Source organism: Cyclopterus lumpus, chromosome 15, assembly GCF_009769545.1.
Source record: "Cyclopterus lumpus isolate fCycLum1 chromosome 15, fCycLum1.pri, whole genome shotgun sequence".
Taxonomy (NCBI): domain Eukaryota; kingdom Metazoa; phylum Chordata; class Actinopteri; order Perciformes; family Cyclopteridae; genus Cyclopterus; species Cyclopterus lumpus.
The window spans coordinates 15545901-15571768 of record NC_046980.1 but is presented as its reverse complement, the minus strand read 5'-3'; the positions used below and the strand labels follow the sequence as shown (position 1 = coordinate 15571768).

The 25868-nt window shown below is 42.2% G+C and overlaps 1 protein-coding gene across 4 annotated transcripts in view; it reads right to left on the bottom strand.

The window, feature by feature from the left end:
- Positions 1 to 24722, bottom strand: part of pde10a (phosphodiesterase 10A) — a 33527-nt gene extending 8805 nt beyond the window's left edge. Inside the window, exons 1-14 of one of the 4 annotated variants that reach the window (XM_034551331.1) lie at positions 24668 to 24722; positions 22665 to 23048; positions 13562 to 13693; positions 6404 to 6432; positions 5074 to 5197; positions 4335 to 4384; positions 4072 to 4212; positions 3654 to 3809; positions 2708 to 2758; positions 2199 to 2257; positions 1855 to 1906; positions 1104 to 1246; positions 507 to 599; positions 21 to 207 (exon numbers count right to left, since the gene is read on the bottom strand). In XM_034551331.1, the coding sequence (XP_034407222.1) occupies positions 21 to 207; positions 507 to 599; positions 1104 to 1246; positions 1855 to 1906; positions 2199 to 2257; positions 2708 to 2758; positions 3654 to 3809; positions 4072 to 4212; positions 4335 to 4384; positions 5074 to 5197; positions 6404 to 6432; positions 13562 to 13693; positions 22665 to 22728 (1281 nt within the window). In that variant the 5' untranslated portion in view covers positions 22729 to 23048; positions 24668 to 24722. Of the gene's footprint in view, positions 1 to 20; positions 208 to 506; positions 600 to 1103; positions 1247 to 1854; positions 1907 to 2198; positions 2258 to 2707; positions 2759 to 3597; positions 3810 to 4071; positions 4213 to 4334; positions 4385 to 5073; positions 5198 to 6403; positions 6433 to 13561; positions 13694 to 22664 lie in introns of those variants that run through there. The other 3 variants (XM_034551333.1, XM_034551332.1, XM_034551334.1) reach the window with 3 other exon arrangements.
- Positions 24723 to 25868: the final 1146 nt, after the last annotated feature.

Below are 25868 nucleotides of genomic sequence, written 5' to 3'. Positions count from 1 at the left end.
GACTTATTCACTTGACTCACATTTGCACAGTGTAAGGCCAGAGCACAAAAGACAGCAAACATCTTAAAGTTGTTCTCGTCTGTTTTAGTGAAGGCACTTCCGCTTAGCTTGTTCACCATCTGCACCACACCTATAACGGTCCCCCTGCTCACGATGGGCATGCACAGGATGTTCCGCGTGGTGTAGCCGGTTTTGAGGTCCACCTCTCTGTCAACGAAGACCAACAGAAATATGTTAATGCCACTTCATCATTGATTTTCTTGAAGTGAGTTTATAATGTGAATTATATATATCTATATACAGTAGAAGTGCAGCATGTTCAGGTCTTAACTCTGTGTAATGAGTAGAAGTATGGCTGCAGTGTTTTAGCTTAAATACAAGAAAATAAGCAAAGTCAACTGAAGAAGAATTGTCTGGGACAAGTCACAGCCCAACTTTGACTTCAGTTAATTACATAGACACCTCATCGTAGGTTATGGAAGGAGATAAGTAAAAATGTATTTTACCGGTTGAACCGGGGGTCTGCATAGGCATCTGGGATATTTAAGACTTCCCCTGTCTGAGCCACTTGGCCAGCTATTCCCTTGTCAATAGAAAACCTACAGGGAAAGAGCAGAGCAGAGGACAAGAGTTAGCTTTGTGGATGCCCGTCAAGGCTTCTTAGTCTGTGGGTTCTGAGTGCATGGGGGACAAATCAATTTAGAGCACAGATAGTGTGTAGATTAACAATTTTTTTAGAGGGTACAATTGATGATCCTACATTGTAATGGTAAAATATCTAGTTAAAGATGTTCCTCCTGCTTTTCTATTGGTGGAATAATTTCTGTGTGACTTTGTCGGAATAGAACCTTGTGTACTGTACACTATGGTGAACAAGGTCTTCTAGGGGCAGGAAACACACTTTTGAATGTGTGGAGAAATTTATTTTTTTGAAAATGAGTTTAAACTTTTCTACTTTTTCAAAATAAACTTAAATGGAAATCTGTAACAAAGAATAAGATATAATAATATATAAATGTAGATAAAAATAGAACACAGACACTTTTTTAAAATCAAGAATACTGTTTAGCACACTGACGGAGAAAAGGGTAAATCTTACACACCTAATTTCTTTGGTTTTCCTAAAGACAGGTTTGCCTTCTTTCTCTTCCCCAATATCGAACAGGTCAGAGTACAGTTCTTTGTTGTTGTGATCTACCTGGAAGAGAGCGCACCTGTCCGCATTCACCAGGTTTTTTGCATATATCTGCAAAAACAACACGAGGGACAAAACTCTATTAGCAACACTGAGGGTTTGAAAGAACTGAAAAAAAAACCAAAACCATGAAAGATTGCATCTAGCACATTTAACTTAAATCAGATCACGTCACTGCAGTTTAATGTTTTACTTTTGGATGTAACAGTTAAATGTAGAAACACAGAGTATAACTAACTACAGGTCATTCCAATTCATGCCAGTTTGAAACTGATGACTTGAATGACCTGAGATGACACCACAAGGTAACAAATACATACAAACATAGAGGTGGGTTTTAGTAGAAAAATGAGATCAACCAGATCTTGTTTGTTTTAAAATATTGCAAGCTGAAAAACTTGAGCCAAGTCTAAACATGTCTTTAGTATGTCTATGAATCTATTATATTGATAACAAATAATGATCACGATGAGAGGTTATTTTAATGCCAACCATAGGAAATATTAGCAGTGCTCCTTAGGTATTACGACAGCCTGTGTGTGTCTGTATAACAGCAGCATTACTACTCTTTTTAACACACATAAACTGACACACACTCCCAGGATATGTAGCCTTGAAGACAATGTGAATGAACACATACTTGCAGAAATCACACTCACCATAATATGTTCAAGTAGAGAATCTATTGCCACAATGTTATCAAAGTATGTTCTGTGCAAAAAGAAAAAATGGCGCATTGAGATGTTGACAAATGGGAAGCTCTGATGATGTTCACATTCAAGACATGAAAGTTAAGTTGCCTAAAATGCAGTAATTTCTTTCTATTGGGTGAGCATAAAGTTGTATTGAATGTTTGACCTGATTCTAACTGTAAAGACACTAACTCACTTTAGAGCCCATATTATTGTTGTCAAACTAGGACTAAAATAAGAACATTGTGTAAATACACCTTTGATATGTATTCATTTAGTGACAGGTAATCTGTCCCAACAGCAGCTCTTACTTTGACACATCTAGTAGGAAGTCATTGAGCTCAGTCTGTTTGGCGAGGCCTCGGCACACCTAGAACCAAAAGAAGAAATAGGTCACGACCCGGCACCCAGAGGTGTCACACATTTCTCACAGAGCAGAAACAGCATCCTACGTGTACTGTCAACAAACCAACTTGAGGTCTACACACTTGGCTGTTGGCTTCCGCCAAGAGTTTCAGTAGCAACAAAGCAGCGATCAGCTAACCCAGAGGTGTGCTGCAGTGCTGAGGCTCAGAGGTCCACTGTGGCCACCGCTGCTTATCTGAGCTGTTATGCTATATGTTTGTATAATAACAGCCCTCAGGCGTAATGACGTCCTCGGAGAGCTGTTTGTTGAATCTATTGCTGAGTTGATTGGACTGGGCTCAGCGCAACCAAGTTCTTGTACACAGTGGATTTCCCCATTAAAAACCCCCAGTGCAGAACCAGAACAAACAAAGTCATCCAAGATCATAATAAATGGGATAAGTAGGTTCCTCACCTGCACTTTATGTATGGCAACTGATGCCCACGCTAAATTAGCTGTGGCAACCTGGAAAAGAAAGTAAAGATTAGCTCCAAAGAAATGCAGACTTTTTATTTTTTTTAAACATAATTAAAATCAACATAATTATCTGTTCGGCAGGCAGTCTCATACTCATAGAAGAGCCAGTTGGTCTAAACATAGAAATGTTTTAATGAAAAAGGGGTCAAGTGATGAGGTGTAATGCAACAGGGTTCAACTCCACAGAATTTTAACATCTTTCAGCTCATGTTTTGGTCTTAAAGCCTTTTTGCTTCTATCAACCTCTTTTCCAGCAGCTGTTTAAACAGCACATAAACACACTGGACACTGAAAGTAAAAAAAAACTAGCTGTTGAATACAGGGGAACATTTATGATCTAAAGAGCCATACATTCCCCTCAGGAGTTGGAGTGGAGACCAAATCAGGGAATATTGGATTATTGGGCCCGACTGTTACTGGACACTAACTGTTTGCTACCAAATGAGCCGTATCACCTTAAAAGGTTCTGATATGTCAGTGTTGTGCTTATTCTGCCAAAATAAATCTACTGATGCAGGTTTGAATAAAATGTCACAAATAATTCTCACATCAGTTATACCGACTGTATTTGCTCACTCATATTTGATTAATTTATAAAAATGTTGGAAGATGTTTTGTTGTAAAGTTTTGAATTTCAAGTCTGAATTTTAAAAGTGTATTCCCTGTGACTATACTTAATTGAGCAACCTGTATTTTCTGTGAATTTCTTGCTTATTGCATGTATTTCATGCAACTACAACAATACAGAATTACTCAGTATTTACACAATCCACTAAACCCCAGAAATCTAATAGAGATCTTAAACAGATCCAGATTAAGGTGAATACCAGGCTAACTGCTCCAGCCTCCCACTCTTGGTGTGTTTTGTCTGGGTCAGACTGACCTCCTGGTGGCTGAGGTTGAAGGGCTCCTTGCCCCACTGCCGATGCAGCTCCAGGATGGCAATGAGGTCCCCGATGGCAGTAATGATGGGGAGGCACAGGACAGAGTGAACATGGATCCCTGAGTCCTGCCCTGTGCCGTCGGGGAAGCGCTCGTCCTGCAACACACAGTCCAGTCATTATCACCTGAAGTGCAAAGAACTTTAGCAAAGGAGGTCAGTGTAGCTGGAAAATCAACTAATGTAGTTGAAGGTTCAAACGTTAGGGTTTTGTTTTGTAGCTTGAAGGTGCCGAGTGCATCGAACCAGGTGGTGATGAGAAAGGAGCATTAAAGGGGACATATAACATAACATCACAGCTTTGAAATGTTAGATTCCTATGATGAGTACATCTGTGCTGGTTGCAGGAAGACAGCCTTACCCCCATGATGTCCTCTACGAGCAGTGTTTTGTGAGTCTTGGCAACATGAGCGGCAACGGTTGTCCCAAATGCGATGGGGCCAGAGGGGATGAGGCTTGGAGGGCCATCCTTGGCCCCCGTTGGATTGAACAAACATAAACTCTAATGAGAAGCATAGACGAGGACAGAGAGGGAAACAGAAATGGTGAAAAGAAAATGTAAATTACAGAACCACAACATCATTAGTGTATACAATGTATTTACCAAATGTCCTCTGCACTTACATTGTTGCATTCTCCCAAGAAGTAAAGTGCAAATCCATCAGCTTTTGTTGCTGTAGCAATAAGAGACACACAGGTCAGGTTAGACAGTCCATTAATAACTGACATTAGCTGTTAGTGTGTTAAGTTCTCTAATATAGATGTGTCCAACAATAAATGGCAGGTATAACTGAGAGTAAAAGCGTAAAAAGGGATAAAACAGGCCAGGTACAATCTAATAACAATCTATTAGCAATGTCCCACATAACGACAAGGGCACTCTGAACGAGGGCTTTGACTGCCATCCAGTTCATCTCAATCCCAGTCCTCTTTTCCACTCCCATTTCACACTGATATATAGGTCATATTATCAAACAATGTGACAACAGGGAGACTGGAGGAGCATCAGTGAACACACGATAATCCTTCACACGCTAACGTATTTAGAACATTGTGTGACTTTGAACTAAAATGTTAACAAACTATCAAACTATTTATAAAGACATGCGTACATTTCCCTATATTGATTTTGTTTGCCCAAGTGAATGGCAAGAAAAACTGGGGCTATTAATTGACAAATAATATTTGCTACTCATTTTATATATATTTTTTATTTTCATTGGAGCAGCATAAGGGTGAGGTTCACCACAGCGGGCAATTCAGTCGGTGTCATTCAATGTCAGAAAAGTACACAAAATTGACTGAGTGTCACATAAGTGATCGATCTCCGTCTCACAGGGAGATGTTTGACGCCTACTTCTACCTGTTTTGATGATGCTGCACAACTCATAGAGCAGGAGTTTGTTGTCTCCTCCAGTGTCCAGGCGCTGCTCCATGTAGCTGTTGAGTTCATACACCACGTCCTGTACATTTGTGTCCTGGTACTGCTGGACACAAGGCACACAGAAATTGCAACTCCACAACTTTGCATTAACACTGAGATTGAACTGAAAAATTCAGCAAGACGTACGACACAGACACACGTGATAACAGCCTGCAATCTGTACTGCACCCAGTCTAATGCTACTGAAGCAGCTAGCCACCAACTCTAATGGGAGGATTTTATTTTATTTTTTCAAGGAAAGAGGATTCTCTTCTTGCCATTCACAAAGACAGAGCCATTCATCCCAACATGACCCAGCACCCCACCCTTACACTCCCCTTCACTGCTGCATTCAAGGCCCAGGGATCCCCCCGCAGTCCCGAGAGGAGGCCACCGGTGCCCCACAGCTCTGATTAAAGCCCTGGCAAGCTCTGCTGCTCAGCCTCAGCTTAAAAGTATGGTTATGTAAGAGGCAGACCTCCTGCCTTGTACGGGGCCAGAGAGCCATCTATTTCTGCGCCTGCAGAGAGAGTGAGGGCAGGACGGCGGGGAGAGTGGCGTACTAGAAAGCCTCCCCCACGGGACGCCTTCTATCCTCCCACATCCTGTTTGCACAGACGTATATATGGATGATGCACTGAGGGGTCGAGTGCCCCTCGTTCACCCCACAGTGTGCAAAGTTGCTTCTACCCAGCTCCGGGGCCCTGCTGTGGGCACTGACACCAGGCCACTTAGGGGTATGATGGTTTCAAGATGACATAGGTGTGAACATACACTTCCTGCCGCTGTGTCACACATGACAAAGATTCATGTTGTTTCCTATTATTTTCGTGAATCATCTGTTTGATGCTGACCTGAAAGCTCACAGAGCCTGGTCGTTAACTCTAATGTTAATATCAAAAGCATCACTATTGAGCTGCATCCTACCGAATAATTCACAGGTATGAATTTGTAAACTACGCCATTATTCTAAATATGAGCCAACATCACTGTTCTTTAGAATGTAAGCACATGGACTAACATAACTGTTTTCAAAGAGCATAGTAGCATCTGCATCTTGAATGAGTACACCAGGATATGTTTGATGTGAGTGAATGACAGCAGTCTGTTCAGCCATAGTTTCTATTCTTGACTTAATAATTAATAATTAGCTTTAGGAATGAGTGAGCACATACAGTAAAACAATATCTACTGTGTTTGAAGCTATGAGGAGAAGCTTCATGTGCTTTGTCATATACATATGTGCACTTAGAATGAAACTAAAACCTACCCTGCTGACTTCTTTATTTGATGTGTCATCTGGAAAGAGAAAGATCACAATGTTAAAATACAGCTTGAAACAACTTAAAAAAATTAATTCTAAATCAATAAAATGCATCCTTGCAGTTTTGAATACACTCAGGAGTGTTGCCACTACTTGGTATTGTATGATCAGTAGCTTATGTTGGCCAATATGAGCATACTTTTAATATTAATCGCAGCCTAACTGAGTCTGTTTTAGACCTTAGGACTCTTCTTCCTGACACTCAGCTCATTTACAATAAATTATCACTTGTGGCTGTTTGGCAAAAAACATGCTGTAGTTATGCTTTAACTATAATTGGTTAAGGAAAAAGATTTGATTCAAGTGTTGTTTGTGTTAATAAACTGGTGGAAAAATTAGAAAAGGAAGAGAGTTGCTCCAATTTTCTGTTAAAAAAACTCTCTCCTTTCTCACAGCCCCTTCCAATGTGCCATTGAGCAAAGCACTCACATTACACATTCAGTCTGTGTAAGTATACACATGTTAAGGCAGTCATTGCTGAAAAACCAACGACCAACATTGTCTGCATTAAAAAGCTGAAAAGCAACACAGAAATCTGACCCGTCTGTTGGAAAGTTGGCTGCACAAAGGCACAGCAGCAAAGCCAAACCAGTCCTCAAGAAGAAGATACAAGAAGATAGCAGTATATAAAGCATTAATATGCATTAAGTATACATTATGGATGAATACTCCGTCTGTCTTTGATGCAGGGAGATGTTAGCTTAAATGATGTTCCTTTTAAAACAGAATTAAGAGAGTTATTAATCTAACGTGACAAGTGTAACATGTTGTGGCCTCAAGTGCAAATTCCTGGTGTGATTTCAGGCTGTTGGAGAGACAGGAGACATATGGCTATTGTCTTTGGACACTGACGTATGTGATAATAATGAAAGCCTCAGCCAGTCCCAACAGTTTCTAGGTTTATAGTCTGGGAGTGCTACTTGGGATGAAAATAAAACCATTCACACAGCTACGAGCGCTTCTTCATTACACACGGGGTCAACAGCACACAAGAACAGTAACTGCTCTGATCTCTGTGGTAACGCTCCATGTGATTAAACCATGCAAAAAGCTGAGTAATCTTTTAGAAACATCTACTGAAGTGCTGACTTGAGCTGGCCCTCTGTTGAAACAAACCATCAAAGATGTGAAGGAAGAAATTACAGCCAGCTACATTGTTTGTTGTTTTAAACATTACTCCTCTATGCTATGAGTTTCCTAACTTAGCCATGAGAGCTATTTTAGAATGGACCCACAGCCGGCCGTGACATCAATCACAGGACAGAGAGCTACACTTGAAAAGACTTCAAACCCCTTTGAAAAAAGGAGCAGAACAGACAGAACCTTTCTTTTTTCATGACTTGATGAGGCCAACATATTCCGACATGAACGCTCCCTGAAGGACACATTTTACAAACACAGTAGGCCTGTTAGAAACCTGTCAGAGGTAGTAGTCTAGTCTATGTGTTCTCTACACCAGAGAGCAGAGGTCACCGACTGAGAATGTTGCTAAAAAAAGAGAAAACAACCGAATCGTACTCCTTCATTTGATACATGCACTGAATGTAACAGGAGCCATGTACAGTGAATATGAACAACTGATAATTACAGTTGCCACATTTTGCTCACTTTAATTGCTTAACTTTGATGTAGAAATGGGATGACGTGTGATGTAATGTGGTATATGATGTATACATGGCATATTAAGTATGTATGGTGTATATAATGTTCATAATAATTTGGAACTAAAGATGAAGAGACCTACAAGGAAATGTACTTCTCACTCCTTTTACCAGATTATTTAATGGTATTCTGCATGTAACTGAAAGCTATGTGTGCATTAAACCATTTCTTCCCCCTCCGTGACCCGAACTCTCAGATCTCAGACTCTCCAAAACCAAATGCTAGCAGACAGAAACAGAAACCACCTGGTTGAAGGGAGACGCACCAGCAGAAATGTCAAATATATAACATGCTGTTACTATAACAGGGCTGTTGCTTCTCCTCACCAACACATCACTGCCACTTAACATGACTGTGAGGTGTTGCCGTGTCAATGATTTCAGCAATACTGATACTGTACATCTTATCAGTAAGTAGTGTTGTGATGACACAAGCATATCGTGACATCTTGAAAATAAAATGATGATGTAATGCATAAAATGGCAAGATAATCCATTGCGCTGATCATTGTTTTTGAATTTGAATTTGTTTAAAACGTGATTTTGCATTAATTAAAAAAATATATATATATATTAGCAATATTGTAATCATATCACCCAGTTCTACATAAGAGCCTTACCATTCCCTTAGGTATTTTAGGATGTGTAGGTTCCCCCGCATTTTAAGGACCCTCCTGGAGGACTGATTTGTGGTGTTGCAGGTACAACTACAGTCTGGAAAACTACCTCTGAAGGCTTTTCATGTGTCGCGGTCCTAGTGGAACCACAAGGTGAGCACTGAGCACTGTGTACACACATTAAAAAGGTCTAAGGAGCCAAAAGGTAACAGGAAGCGTTTGCACTTGTCGTCTATACACCCTGTCAGGTAAGATGCAGAATCTTCCCGTGCCTGGGAATCACAGAAATACAAAAGCAAATGCACTTAAAACTGTTGAAGCAGTTGTCTGGTTGGACCAGTTCCAGCAGTTTCTTTAAAGTATAAGTATGCACGGCCGTACACACATTAAGCAGGTGCAGGTCCAACATGACTCTCCTGGTTTCCTAGAAACCATAAAATAGCTGGAATACACTGCATTGTATGTTTGACTATACTCTGGTTGAAAGAATGTGTGTGGACCGTTTTGTAATGTGAAATAAACCAGTTTTGCAACAATAACATCTTAGTTTCATCAGGTGTGTGTCGGGAGACTTAAACCTCATGACACAGCTTCCCCTGGGGCAGAGAGGCAATGTATCTGTACAGGTGTGTGTGCCTGTCTGTGTGTTTTATCACCATACAATGTGGTCAGCCATCAGCACAGGGACACAGACCAGCAACCTGTTCTAATGCCATCCCATATTTTCAGGAACCTACTGTTGCTTTTAGTAAACACAGGAGGACAGTAAGCAGTGAACACTAAACACAACTGTCCTGAAAGCAGCGGAGGCTGAACAGACATCTTCTTGTAACTTTATCACTCCATTGAAACGGTTCCTGAACCGGAAATGTCTAAATGTTGGTCAGGCATGCAACACTGGGATGTGCAGCTTCGGGTGTGACATGTGTAGATAGAAATAAATACTGAAAGTTGGACAATTAATGATTAATCTGATTCATTTTCATTTGTGGCATAATCGTGCAGTCGTAAAAAACTGTCTTTCGGAGTATTTTTGGAAACCACATTGAAAGAAGAAAGACGTCTGACTTAAAAGGTGCTAAATATGCGAGATTGGGAGCATTTCTATTGACTCCCAACAGCAGAACGGCAGCCATGAGCTAGCCAGCGGGGCACACTCACGTGCACTAACGTGCACTAAAAGCAGACAAGGGCCAGCCCGGCTGTGTCAACAAAGCACACAGAAGCTCGCATGAAAACACACACAGAGGGAGAGCAACTTCAGGTAGACATTATTCCATTATATCTTTATGGAGCAAATTGTTGTTTTGCTGCTATATTAATGCTCTGAATATCAAATGTAGCACCTTGAACTCTGAAAGTTTGTCCCTGAGTTCACATAAGCACAAAGGTCTCTTGTACACTGTTTGATGAGACATGGTGAGAAACTATTTGGAAAAGCACCCAGAACGTATCAGCAGCCCGGCTGAGGCCTTTCAGTCCCTCTGTCAGCGGTCCAGCAGAGAATCAGCGCTCAACAAGTGTCGGACTAGTAGCCGTCTGCATCAACCTGCTTAGTCCTCCACTTGTTATGTTCATCTGTACTCAGGTCTCTCTCTGAACAGAGATCTCACTGAGACTTCAGAAAATGGGTAGTTGTTGTAAAATTATCAACAATTATCAACAACATTTAGAAAGATACCTTTGGCGAAACATTTTAGAGAATGTGTTTTAAACAGCTTCCACTGAGGGCTGTGCCGAAGGCCCCTTCCTCCCTCCTGATGTAAAGCCCTGCAGGTGAGACAGCTCTTATCACAGCGGCGGGGTTGTGAGGTTCTTCTACACAAGCACATCTTTGTCTGCATGCGACTGCCGTCCAAACACATCTGAGAAACAGCATCAGCTGCTGAACAGTTCGGCGTAGCTCTTGCCCTCGGGAGGCCGGACTGACACACACTTCTTACAACAATGTTCTCCATTAGCAATGAGACAGGGTCCGTCATGTCAGGGGTATTCAGCTTGTGAATGATGTTCAGATTGGTGCTGAACTGAAACGTTTGATAGTTAATTAATCACTTACGGTATTTATTAATCTAAACATGCCAGATTTAGTCTGTTTGCAGCCTCTCGAATATGATTATGTTCTACTTTGCCTGTTTCATATTATTACAACATTTGAAATATTTGTATAGTGCTTCTGAACTAATCCTCCTCTTTCGCAAATTTAGGTAATTCAGGAGATATCTGATGAGAACATGAATTAAACAAAAAATATAAAAACTACATCCACAAAGGATGGAAGGAAAGAATGTATGTTTGTGCGTCGTTAGAATTATACCAACAATTACAGACTTTACCCAGCCTTCATTCACAGCTTTGCATGAGCGGACCTTTCAGAGATGAAAAGCCCTGTAGAGTCTGACTAAAAGACACAGAAGATGTATGCATGTGGTTGTGTGTGTGTGTGTGTGTGTGTGTGAGTGTGTGTGTGTGTGTGTGTGCATTGCAGAAGGCACAAGTGATAGCGAGAGGCCTCTAGATGGGATCAGCACACCGTTTGGGATTTATTAATTACCCTATGACAGCATGTGGTGTAAAGTAAACATTGCCAGTGGGACATTGGTCAAGAGAGGTGTAATGTCAAATGACATCAGTGGGATTTCTGGGAAATTGTGTTCAGACTGCTATAAGAGCAATCCACTCTGTAAAACTTAACTACACACCAACATCCGCCTTGAAAGCCTAATCTTGATTCATAAGTAGAACTGCATGAAGCAATAAAGTAATAAACAATAAGACAAAAAGACAAAAAGACTGGAGAACATCAGAAGAAGATTATGATTTAGTAGCATTATGTGTGCAAATGTGGAATCACAGTCTGTAACACCGCCTTTGGACAAACACACACTCACATACACTCGGGTCTATGCGTACAAACAAACTGATTTATGTCATCCAATGTAGACCATCACATGATAAGTGAGAACGGTACAGGCTGCAGGGACTGCTTCCAGGAAGCCGAGGTTATCTCAGTGACGATCACATGATGACAGGTCCTGCTGCTGCTGCTGCTGCTGCTGCACACATAAAGACTATAAGATCAATCGGGTTGCTAAAAAGGGTCACTCCGAACAATTGACTTCGAAATCCATCTTTATAAACTTTTATCAGCACAAATACATACAGAGGAGAAGTCAAGCTTGATTAAAACAAGCAGGGAAATGTGTCAAATAAATCTACAATTCATATTCCAGCCATAACATCAACATAATGACGGTTTGTTTAGCCAGTGGGACAAACCAGAAATTAGACAATGCTGGTTGCCATGTGAGTGGATACAGCCACTGAAAGGCTCCAGAGCGGTGCTCGAGTGTCCACTAACTGAGGAAGTGGACTTGTGGAGTGATATTACTAATGTGACGTTAAGATCCACCAAGAGAAAGACATGCAACTTAATGAGAGACCAATTGCACGGAGCTAGTGGCTGAGTATCGTAACTGCATTTTGTTAAGTAATCAAACAACTTGGTTCAGACCAACTCAGCAGCCCCTCAAAACCTCACGGATACAAACATTGTTTACTCCACCAGTGCTGTCTTTTTAAGTATAAGTCATTTGCGGTTAATATGCTTTTTTTAAATTGTTGATTTAACAGCAATTTAAAGCTGAACTTGACCTTTGCATCGAGGGAATTTAGACTCATATCGCAACTGAAAACGGCTGAAAAACACAGAGGCATAAGCCAAAGGTCTTTTGCATGTCTGCGCTGCGGTGAGGTTTCGTGAATCTGCGTTTTTCACCTGCTCTGACCTGAACTATGGGTGAAATGAGTTCCTAGTTGGTGCCGGCAAGAATGATTAACATGAGGGCCTCCATTTTGTACATTTGTGTCAACCTGAACACACACACACACACACACACAAACACACACACACACACACAGGAAACTGTTTCAAATGCAGGCTCCGACTTGAGAAATCTATGTCTCTCCATGGCAGCAATGAACGCAACTGTCTGTACACATCGTGTAAAACAACAGCTTCAAAATGTGACAAAATCTGTTGTCCGCCAGCTTCCCGCTTCACTTCAGCACATACACACCCTGAGCCAGCGCAACCCTCCCCCACCCCCTCCTCACCACCACCATCCCTCCCCCTCCCCTGGGCCCCCTTCAGCCGGCTGCATGTCTCTGGAGGTCGCCTCTGACGTCAGCAGCTCGACTGGGCAGAGTGCCAGCCCTGTGGGCCCTTGATGGATGCGGATGGTCTGAGAAACAGTGTGTGTGTGTGTGTGTGTGTGTGCGTGTGTGTGTGTGTGTGTGTGTGTGTGTGTGTGTGGAGCGCACGGAACCGACTTAACTCGGACCGCTCAAACACATCTAATGACCCGTAAACACCCGACAGGCTCGTTCCCTCTGCCTTTCTTCTATCTATCACACACACTGATGATTAAAAGACACACATGTGAAGATGAGTGATTTGTACTGCATATGGCCGGGATAATAAATACAACCTGCAGAGGCACACGCTGGTTATTCCTGGGTCTTTAAGAAAAAAAGGTTTTCGATTTTCAAGCGCAATAAAAGCCAACGACTGACGTTGCTGCAGCTCTCTGTGGTTGACTAGTCGGGAACTCATCAGATTATGGAACTAAACAGTAAATACATTTAACCAAAGCAAAATATCCCAGAAATGACAACTCTGCGTCAATATCCTGGAATCCGCTGATCCAATCATTATGTCACAGTGATCCAGAGAGCTGCAGTGTGTGTGTGTTTCCATGTTTGTCCCCTCTGCGTGTTTATGTGTGTGTGTGTGTATGTGTGTGTGTGTGTGTGTGTGTGTGTACCTGCAAGCCTGCTGCTGGTCTTCCTCTTCAGCCATCTGTCCAACGTCTCTGCGCTCACACTCTCCAACACAAAGTCATCCAGCATCTGCGGGTGAAGCGAGAGGTAGGCCTTCACTTTCTCATCTGTCAAGCCTGAAAAGCACAGAAATAGAAACGTATTTTAGCTCAAGCACAACATAGCTTTATTATGACTAATCAAAGTGTACAAAATAGAAAAAGATATATATTCTGGGAGACTTTGCACAAAATAATGAAAAATGCTAGAAAAGCATGGAGGAGAGAAACACAAGCTATAAGAGGATGGAAACGTCATATGACACGCTGCCAACGGCCCACAGTGTTCCAGACATTCCCCCAAACAAAAGGCACAAACTAGAAAAAGCCGAAGGTCATCCCTTTCTCGCAGCAGCGCCTATGTTCCAGCTAAAGCTGTCGGATAGCCGGGCTAGCTCGCTTATGTTTACTGTAAATCTGTGTCTCCAGGGATAGAAGCCCCCAACAGAGGCAGCTGGATAAAGGAGAACTTGATTGTGCTTAATAGGCAATTAGGTTCTTGAGAGCTCGCTAAGTGCTGCTGTTTACTGTCTTTGTTGTCAAAAAAGCCATTTGCCAGACCATCGTTGAGGGAAAGTTGTTTTTAATACACCCGCTGGCGTCTGAGAGGCCGTCGTGATGCACTGGGAAACCATCATGTTTAGGTCACTCACACAAATGGAGTGTGCTTCTAAAACAAAGGCTTCTGTCTAAATTCAGCCGCGAGACATAATCACACCATGAGACCGCAAACTCAATGCTGACATGAAATGCAACCGAATATAATCATTCCTGGTAAAGAAAAGCAAATTCCACGACTGGGCCGAATTTACATTTTAAGGTATGGCACACAGTAATTATATCTGTTAGCAGATAAGGGTAGAAAGCAGGCCATTGGATTCAGACAGCACAGATCTTTTCTTTTTTTTTCTCACAAAATGTCTGGTTATCAGCAGTATCTGTGGAGCCTCCCTTCAAGTGTGAAGCACAGGAGGACACACAGCTGGAAGGCAGGTGTTCTGCAGTCAGACACAACCATACATACACACAGCATGAAAATATTACTACGTGGTTTGTCTAAAATCCTGTATGATATCAGGGTAATTAATGGCTGCAGACTCTGTGGCACAGACCTGACTGTTGTGCCAGATGACAAAATAAAACCAGATGCAGGAGATAGAAGCATCCACTTCAGCTGCAGGTAACTCTTGTATGTATTTACAACGTGTTTTAAAACTTGCACTTAAGGAAAAGCAATTCATTTTATTTTTATTCTGGTAAACAGTCTGAGCTGCCACCTACGACCTTTGATCTATTCGCCCTGAACACATAATTTGATCTTCAGTACAATGGATCATCTGCTCAGTGTGTAAGTGTGTCTGTGTGTGTATATAAGTGTGTCCGTGTGTAGGTCGAGCAGGCTTGTGGTTGCAGGCAAATAAGGCAAACAGAGGTGGGGGTAAGTTTGAGCGGTGGAGGACGCTGCGGTCTGACGATGTCCAGACACGAGACACAGATCTTCAGGAACGGAACGCCTCACGAGACTCCTGGCCAGCTCTGACGCACATCGGCAGAATATGGCTTAATAAATCAGAGAAAGTTAAGGGGGGGTGGGTGGAGTTGTAAGGGACAGAAAGACACACAGAGAGGAGTAAAATGGAAGCGCTGCAAAATACCCTCACAACTTTGTCCTATTTGAAACAAAGAAGGCACTGTGACAATATAAAAAATGAAAAATAAAACACAAGGAGGCTGTATCAATTTATGAATACAGGTTTTGTGTCGAAAATTATTTAGCTATCATATGTGTGCACATGAACAGAAATAGTCAAATGTCCTATTTCCATGGGGCAAAATCAAATGACAGTGCTTAGAATTTGACTGTGGGCATATACATGGTTGCTATAATGGTCCTGGGTACATCCCTGTGCTTACAATTACCAGCTTGCACGAAAGAAAGAGCAAAGCTCCTCTAGAACGGCCACTATTCATTTCTGACCCATAACTCCACCCTTAACTTTGGCTTTGGCTGATGCACTTTTAAAAAGTAGAAGAATATGGATTGAAAGTGTGACCACATTTCAGTTTTTACTAACATCATAGGAATATGTCAAAACTAACCAGTACAAGGCTTATAACTGCGTAAAGCATAAGGCTGGCCATATTCATTATTGTTGTTATCGTCAACATTCTGTAAAATGATTAAAACCAAAATAATGTGTAATAATAAACATTATTCAAACAGGAGTAAATAGTTATAACATGTTTGTGCTCTAATGATTATTTCAGGAAGCAAAATCGTTGGTTGGTTTAGATCTTTTCACTGTACTTGACATATCCTATTAAACTATGTTATGAAGGGTCAATGTAATACAATATCATGATGCATTAACGGAAGCCTGTGCACGTGACAGGAAAGCCTTCAAGGGTCGACTTCCTCTCAAGCAAATGTAAGAGCGTTGACGAAATGATGGCACTTTTTTTCTGAAGATTCTTGATACTTTGTGTCAACCTTACAGACTTTCCTTCTGGTTCCTTCTTAAGTCTATGGAGCCACAGCTCAACCTAATGTGACCGCAGTGACACTGTGCTGTGGGATATGCGTCAGTGTCCTGGGCCTGTGAGTCCGACGGCGAAGCAAAGGTGCAGCCAGATATGTCCCACATGCTGTGGTCCAGAATGGTTAACCCCACTGGGAATCACATGTGCTCTCTCAATCAGGAGGGAGAGATGGCTGTGGTAGAAGCAAACTCTCGGTGACTGGTTTGGCCAGAGTTTTTTCTTCTTCTTTTACCTCAGTAAAATTTCCTTCCCGCTCGGGCCAATGCTGCTGAAGACAATGGCGTCATCAAGACAAAATAACACAATGTCTGACACGTCAAAATGAACAAACTAAATATGTCCAAATCCTCATCATCCCAAGCCTTCCCATGATTACAACATGTACATGTCTGTATACTGGAGGATGTGCAAAGACTGCGGCCCCCTCCAATGGTCACAAGATACATCTCTGTGGTGGCAAGGTTCTTGATCGGGTGGGGCACAAACTTGTTTCAGACATTTGTCTTCATAATATGGAATTTTCGAAAATCTTTTTTTGTGAAATATTTGGCCTTGAACTGTTATGTAAATGGTCCCATCTGTCACACGCCAAAAGGGATGGGAACCACTGGTTTAGTCTTTTACAAATTGTTGTATTTTAGACATTTCTCATGTTTTTTATTTTATATACAGTCTGTATTTGCTTTGTCAGATAAATGCAGTAGAGAAACAAGTATACTATTTCCCTCTGAAATATAGTGGGGTAGATGTCTAGCATAAAATAGGAACATCTATGTAAAGTAGAAGTTCTTTCAGATTGTACTTAAATACAGTGCTTACGTACTTCCCACCTAAATGAGTTTGAGTCTAAATGAAGGCGCTCATTCAGACAAAAATATAGGCGGGAAGCAGCTCGTTGTGCAGCATGTTTGAGTTTGAGAGCAGCCCAGTTAGCAGAGATGTTGGTGCCTGACTCCAACTTGGACTTCCTGTGTAAAAACTGAAGTCTGAGTTCATGTTCAGTGAGGTCTTGTTGCATAACACTTATCTTGACTGCAGCACACCACACCCTGGGACTGGGAAGGGAAGGCCAAACCAGTCTCAGTCTGTCTGGGTCTCTGGGCTCTCACATCCAAGTTTCAGTATACACATGCTCCTGTTTGGCGGCGAATGTATTTACAGACAGCCTGGGTTGGGCACCTTTATTGTGTGTGGCACCAGATTGTGGTATCCATGTGGAATTTTAGGCATCGAGCACGGTCTGATATGTGCTTTAAATAAATATTATTTCATGCTTTATTAGTATAGGAACCTTTAAAGTATTGAGATGAACATTAGCTTTGAAACCTGACGCTGAGTCAGTTATGGTGAGATCTCATTTGAGTCACAAAATGTCCTCAAAAAAACAGGTGAACATTTATCAATGACACATGAGAGGGAAAACCCTGAGTGTTTCTGACGCTACATCTCTTTATAGGAAGCTCCTGAATGAAAAGGAAAAGGAAAGAAACCCCAGTGAAGCAAGCCACCATTTCATGTATCCACTAGTCTGTCCTTATTCTACCATTAACATTATGTTTGATTTAAGCCTCCACAGCGCTACGGTCTTTATCTGAGGGCTGACAAACAGTGATGGGGGATGCGCTGGACGCCTTCACCGGCTGAAGTTATAATGATGGAGGATCAACATTGTTTGTCTACAGTCGGAAAAAACTCTTTCCAAACTAGAACGCTGCAGAAAGTGCAGATCTCCGCCAGGTGTGTCTGCAAAGACCACTGCTGTATTGTGTGATTGAATGATTTAACCCACAATTGGCCCACTGCAGGTCTAGACACCAATAAGCGGTAAGGCCCAAGTCGTAAAACACACTCCATTCAAACGCAGGCAATCGCCTCAAAGTCTTCATGTGAGACACGTCATACAGTCTTGTCAAAAACAAAATCAAAAACACCAATCTGTCTGCCCGCTGAACAGCGTGAGAGGACCAGCAGTGAATGTACTGGTCGTTCTATTAGCTGTTAGCGGTTAGCCATACACACTTGAGAAAACCATACAAGTGAACCACAGAGCTGCAGCCGATACTTCTGCAGCAGTGTTTCTACCGGCGGTTTTGTTCGCTGTTCGCCAAACACACTGCAAACCGTTATTCCCTCCCTCTGAGGGCATAGTAGCAGATCGGCAGCACTCAGCTGTGTCATCACTAGCGGCCTCTACCGAGTAAGAGCAAGGAGAGAGCAGTCAACAGGCAGCCTGTGGCATTGGAAAGCAGGCACTAACATGTGTGTAAAATGGTCCTTGAGCATGCAGCCATAACTGGTCACCAAAAATATTATGCAGTTTACTGCAGTAGAATGCCAAATTGGCCGTGGACAGACACAGAGGTGCACACTCACTCATTGTCATTGCACACACGCAACCGATAGCCTGATCCTCTGGCGGAAATAACATGTTCCATGAATAAAATGGTTAGTTTGAGGTGTGAGGGTAGGGAGTGTTCACTTTAAGGTCAGAAATGGCAGGTGCAGGTTGTTGGATGCAATATGCACATTGGGGGAAAGAGCAGTTTAATAAGACTTCTACGCTAACAGAACATTGAGGCAATTGAAAGGAAAGTGGTTACTGTAGTTGAGAGTGAGGTGTTACTTATCTTGACCTGAGTTATTTAGGTTACCAGTATTTTATGCACAAAAGTGCAACGTAAAGGAGCGAACTTCTGGAGGGACTGCTTGTTTAATTGAAACAATAAACTCACATATGCAGATAAAGGAACATTATAAGAGCTCCTGTAAACAATGGCCAGCTCCAGCCGATCTCCATCACTCATCTCTATTTCCCATGAAGCAGTTGGCCCTCTGTGTGACAGTGTCTGAATAGAAGTTAACGTGTGTCTTCAGCGCTCCGGTCAAACGATGTCGGGCGGCAATGTCAACAGCAGAGGCTGACCCCGGCGGTGCTGATGTTCAGTGAGCAAGATGTTACTCCTCTGCAACACATAGATGCAAAATGCACATGAGAGAAAAAGGGAAAAGACCACTTCTCTCGCAGCGCACTCCTTCTGGCAGAGAGTCAAGGGCGAGCTGCCAAGGTACTACTTTTCACTTTCCTGACATGAGGCTGAGGCAGGAAAGGGGAGGTAGGGGAGGGGGAGTGCGTGCGTCAGCAGGTCCGCCTGGGACTCCCTTGCCAGGAGGTGGGAAGAGCATGTGGTTCTTATCTTATCTCTGGGCGGGCTGGAGCACAGCGTCCAACACGCACATTCAGTGAGCGGCAAAGAGGAAAAAAGACTGAAGATGAAAACGCTTTGACTCCTCTCCCAGTGCTCAACTCATTTATTCATGGCGCCTGTGCCGGTGAGCCTGTGTGTGTGTGTGTGTGTGTGTGTGTGGAAATGCAGGTGAACACACACACACACACACACCACATTCCACAGTAGCCAGGGGTAAAGTGACTGGTATGGCTCAATCAATAGTCAGCCATTGAAAAGGTGTCAAATTAGGAAAACGTTGTTTCCCCTTGGACTTTAACTGCAGTCCGATCACTTCCAGAGACACGCCCCCACACATGGTGAAAACAAACACCGCTGCACAAACATGCACACCTAACACTCAGGAGAGACTGAGAGGTGGAGATTTCCATGGAAATGTAATTTGCATTATTTCCACCTCCATGGTCCAGGTCATTAGATGTAAAGGGTAAGGGCTATAAATGGCAAACTGAGATGTAGATAAGGTATGTCCCTTGATCCACAGCCTAATAGTGTGGTCACGGGGAAGCAGCAACTCTCCAGCTGCAGTTACCGAAACATCGCGGGTCGACCTTCACCTTCAACTCACGTTATTCACTCAAAAGTTCCTTGTGCATTCCCTGAAAGACAGCCAGAGGCGGTAGATCACGCAGCCGACGACAGCGGGCCTCAACACTAAAGCTGCAGTTGCTGCCTTGGAGTTTACATCTCACTCAAAGTGATGGTTTGATGTAACGCTGCCTCTGCCCCCCACCCCCTGAGCCACATCAGTGACCAGGGGTCATGTTCCCTGCTGAACATCTGGACTGATGCTGAACTCTGCAGCCGCTCTGCAGAGGGGCCAATGGGGACCCGGTAATGAGAACCACAGATCTGTGCGTCCTCTCCAGCACCCTGTTCTTTTATGAGCCTTGACATGAGGACAAGCTGTAAAGAAATCTACACGCATGTGGCCTTTTCCCATCCCCTCAGATACCAGCCCACGGCAAGCTGACGAGGGGTCAATGGACGCCTTGAGGAGAATGTCATCTGTCTCAACGCTCAGCTCGTGCACTGTGCCCTGGCACTGATCCAGTCCCGCACAGATCTTGACATAAAAAAAGGGTTCAAACTGCATTACACGCTAATTTTCTTTGGCTTGAATTCCCTGAGAGTTTAAACACTGAAGACAAATCACAAAGAGATTATTTGGCATGTGCTCAGCCTGGTCTGGAATTAATTAGCCATTCAAATTTCAATCATGCATTAATTTTCATATTTATTCACATCAAGCACTATATGTATTTATATATTCAGTGGCTATGCTGAGAGGAGTCCTCACTATGAGAGTAGCACGCGGTGGGGCAGGAAATGTCCAGCGTGAGCACTTCCTGTCTGACAATAAAGCCTTCTTCACAAAGTTAAGCAATTCGTTGTCAACCAATTGGGTTTGAAAATGCCTGAGAGATCACATTAGGGCTGACCCTGACTGACCTCTGAATCTGAGCACACTATCTACAAACAATGCACAAAAACATGCACACCCGTGCTTATTTTTCTGCTACGTGAGGTTACAAACAGCTATTAATAATATCCCAGGACTAACTCACTGCTTAGAATCACATGAGGAACCAGACGTGAATGAGCCAACACATTGTCTTTAACCAGTCCCATTTCAGCAAGGACAGACAATGAGAGATAAACAGATAATAAAAAGCCTTATGTAGCCTATAACACAAACATATATGTGCTCATGTGTTTCTGTGGTCAAAAATAATAAACTTATTATTAAGGCAAAGAGTGTGTACAATTAATCTTACATTTAATCTAGATTAATTGACAGCTGTATGATATACCATTACAGCATGAATGTGAGCCATGACACTCACATAATGAAAATTACAACAAAAGTGGAAGCAGGTGGTAAATGATTAACCTTTTCTCTGTTCAATGTATATCGTGAACGCCTTGTTTATAGTGTTAGAAAATAGTACCAGACAATTAAATATAAAATAAGATAATCCATTGTTAGTCCCACAGAGGACACATTTGCAATTTGAATATTTAGTCAGCTGCAGCTACAGTTGTTTAGTTCATTCAAAAAGGTTGGAAGTTTTGTGTATTCTCACATTTCTGTCCTTTTTTGGTCAGTATGAGTGTGGGATACCTACAAACTGTACCTCAATAATACATTCCATGACTGCAGTTGACTGCTATGTGTGTATTTTGGCATCACTCAGTATCCCAGGACCCAAACTGCTAACTGGTTATTATAGGGTTGCCTAAAGGTCACCCGAGGTGCCACTTATACAGATGGAACCACTAACAGTGCTATTCATGTGGCACACAGACAGAGTAAGTTACAATCACAGACATTATAAATTACAATACCTCCCAAAGTAGAAGTTCCAACAGCAAAAAGAAAATTGACCACTGAGTGGGAAATATATTAAAGGCCAATATTTACTAACAATTACAAATACATTCACTAAACTTTTTGGCTATTATTCTGGCAGCAATATATTCTATAATATATTCTATAATTTTTGTATTGAAATAATTTTTTTATTGGAATAATGTTAAATTACGGAGTGTAGCAGCCACTGACAATACAACATAGCAACATTATAAAAAAAGCAGAACAGCTGACGCAAAAGCCATAATGAATTGTCAGACAAAAAATGCTGTGGAATGAGACACCATTGAATGTTGCATGAATATACAACTCGTAGTATTGCAATGAATAATACAAATATTTGTTAATATAGTTGTAAAAACAAAAGTAATTTCTGTAGGAAGATGAATCCTGAACCATAGCCTTGAACTCATATTCTTGCAGGAATATTCTTTTAAATGTAATTTAAATTTGACGTATACAAGGAGTGGGCTAAATCGCATTTACACTGTCTATCCTCACTCCGGCCAAGCTGTGGACTTTGCTTCTCTTTTTGATGCCTCGTCTTATTGCAGCACCGCGGACTGTCCTCCTCCTCGGTAGACCGGACAGCTCATACCCGAGATGGGACTCATAAAACCGCTCATTATTTGATGAAAAGGGGCTGAAGAGACACACACTACTTTGTCCGTATTGCAGTGCTGTCTGGTCCCCCTCAACTGAAGTCCCCACCCATCTAAATCAGCTATCAATGTCATTCATAAAGTTGGGGAGACACATGGGCAAATAACGAATGCCTGCACGACCAAAATGTTCTCACAATAAAAGCTTGTTTATACTCCGCGTACATTTCAGTTTGGGTTTTGTTTCACTCTTTAACAGTGTTTAGTAAAAAAACAACAACACATACTTGCACCCAGGAAACAGTCCGTTAACCTTCTGAAACAGCTTGTTGAAGACGGACCATCTTCCATGTCGGATTGTGAGCGCAGGAGGAGAGAGGAGCCACGGAGAAAAGTGCGCCTCTGCAGCTGCAACTTGGTGCGTCTCGGCAAAAACCAAAACTATTCCAGTACGCGTCGGTCTGATGGTGTCCTCAATGCTTCAGGCTGTGCACGGTTTTGGAAGGGCAAGAAGAGCAGTGTGCTGCCCCCCCCTCCACCAGCGCTATGACCCAGCACCGCTGGCCGAGGTGTAGCTACAGTCGGCCCGCCTCCTCGGCGTGGTGGCTCCGCTGTGGATGTGCAGCAGCAGACTGGGGGAGCGGAGACGACGACGCATAGACACAGAGGCACTGGAGTAAAAAACACACGCACACACGCGCGCTCACACGCGCACACACACACACACACACAAACACGCACACACACATGCGCGCGCGCGCACACACGCACACACACGGGGAGAGAGGGAAAGACAGGAGCGCGTGTCAGGTCAACCACAGTTATCTAGCACGACTTCTGCTTTATTTTTCAAAGTAAAAGCCCAAACCACTGCATGATGACTGTGTAGGGGTGTCCTGTAAGGAATACTGCAATGCACGTAATGACAAGAATGTAAGTAGGTCAGGCAATAACTTTCAGGGATTTCCTGTAACCGTGCAGTTGTGATGCCTATGGCTAAATTGACCTTTAAATATACTGATTTATTTGGCTTCCTGTAAACATTCACAGATACCATGACAGAGCGCTTATAAATGTGTCATCGCCGAAAAATCCCTGATACTCAAAGATTACATTCATTCATTCATCTTAACGGTTATTTTGAAGGGTAAATCGTCCTCGTTTCCGGTGTTTTGCGCACACTTGACGCTACTGAACTGCAGTTCCCGTCCCTGAATGTGGCTGCGTAAAGGGGCCGAGCCATATAACCCCAGTGCTCTCCAGAGTCACGCTGTTTCCTGAGCCACAGCTCAGTGGTCAAGGAGGAGACACTAGCCTCCACATCTACAGCATGGCAGGACAACTTAATGCAACGTCAACTTTCGCATGCAATCATTCAAAAAGGTCCAGCATATTGCTGTCATATGGATGTGCCATTTAGCAAGGCACTGAATTCCGTCCCTAACCCCTGACCTCCTCCGCAGATAGCGAGAGTTAAAAACAGAGATCAATCTGTAGTCAGATTATTGGGTACTTCCATGCCAAATTGTATGCATGGCTAGTATTCAATACACATTCAGAACAGTCCCTCTTATATAGCAGGCAAAAAGTAATCTTTCTGGAAAAAATATAAATGTTTACGAATACATTTATGAAGCTGAAAACACTTTAATTGTGGTGCAGCATAAGGGAAGCATGTACAGAAAATACAAACAATGTGTGTATGTGTGAGAGTGAGCCAGCAAGCAGGGGCCGTCTAAAGTTTACTATAAACAACGATCATACCGAGGTCTAATTTGTGTCTTATCTATCTTCAGATTTACCATAAAGTTCTTTTGTCTCAAGTAAATAAGATTTGTCTTTCGGCCTATTTCTGGGTCACTGTTGATATTTCAGTTCCTGACTTGAAATATCTGCAGATAATTGTATTTACTAAAGGAATGTATTCAATAACATTTACATAAATTACAATTGTAAATATTGCCTTGAATTGGCACAATGAAATACATCCATGTGGTCCATTCCTTTAGCAAGAGCAGTGTGTAAACCTTTTCTGAAAAAACTGCACATCTGCAGTGCAACTAAATATTTGGACTACAGTTATAATTCTATACTAATAATAACCAATCCCATAAACATAACTATACAAATAACCTAATTAACCTAAAATTGAGGTCAACCAGATGATACATTCTGCACAGAGAAAAATAAATAGAAGCTGAATACACAGATACAATTATAAGAATGCTGAACAATGATTTGGATTATCCAAAGTAAAGATTAGAAAATGGCACGATTGTGGTATAATTACCCCAATGCAAGTTTTCTTTTTCTTTTCAGAGTCAAGTGTTAGTCACAGGATTTCCTGTACCTCTTTAGCTGTCTGTGACGTCTTTAAGGCCACGTGCAGTTCCTGTTAACTGTGCAGTTTCTGCCTTAAAGCTACCGAGCAATGTATCACCACCAATCTTTATATTTCTGCTAATAATATCCATGTAGAAAAGAGACAATATCAGAGCAAAACAGTCCCGCTAGGGAAGTCATTGTGTGCCATACATTGCAAAACTACAGACAAATTAGAGCATACATAAAGATCTTAGATCAGTTTAATGTAAAACAAAATATCACTTCATATCAACACAGGGTATGGTTCCCGATTAAATCAGTACAAAATAAAAATATGTGTGAATAGTTTAAGTGAGGATCCCACATCAAGTTCTAATGAAATGAGCTGTGTATCTCTGCAACCTTTGTAGATGAGTGTTCGTGTTATCAGTGCTCACACTGCACATCAACAGCTCTAAGTCGGCAACATGATACAGTATACAGTGTGCCAGACTCCCTCATGGCCACAGCATATACTGATCATATCAGGAGGGAGGGAGAGAGAGAGGGGGGGGGGGGGGGGGGGAGAGGGGTGACGGGTTGCGTCAGTCTGCGTGCTATCAATCACTGGCATTCCTACGCTCTCGAGCAGCTGGTCCATTCAAAGGTATAACATAATGGGTTCTCTCCAATTTCAGCCTGAGGAGAAAAGCCCTTAAAATGAGGGATGCATCTTACAGTACCACATCAGTTTATTTCACATGTACAATGCTGCCTTGTGATTATTTAAAGTGTAATAGTAATGCAATAAAACATGCATCTGTTCGTTTGTAATAATAATCTAATCATCATTAATGCCCAGGAATTTGAGAGGTTAAGTGAAGGGCACGCTGAGGGGAAAGCCAAATAAAAACATCTATTTAGGTGAAATAGAACCATTAACATGCAGCAAATTGTCAGCCGTTAATAGATACACATCCTTTAGATTTTGTCCTGAAAATTAACATACCTTTTTATCCCTTTTATTCCAGTAACATTAATGGTATTTTACTCTGTGTTATGAAACTAATGACAATAAATAAATAAAGGAGATTGTTGTCAAATAACGCAAAAAATAAATGAGGAGCTCGGAGTTGAAGAAGCTCCCTCAGGGTTCACCTCTGTGGGTCCTCCCTGCACTTCAAGTA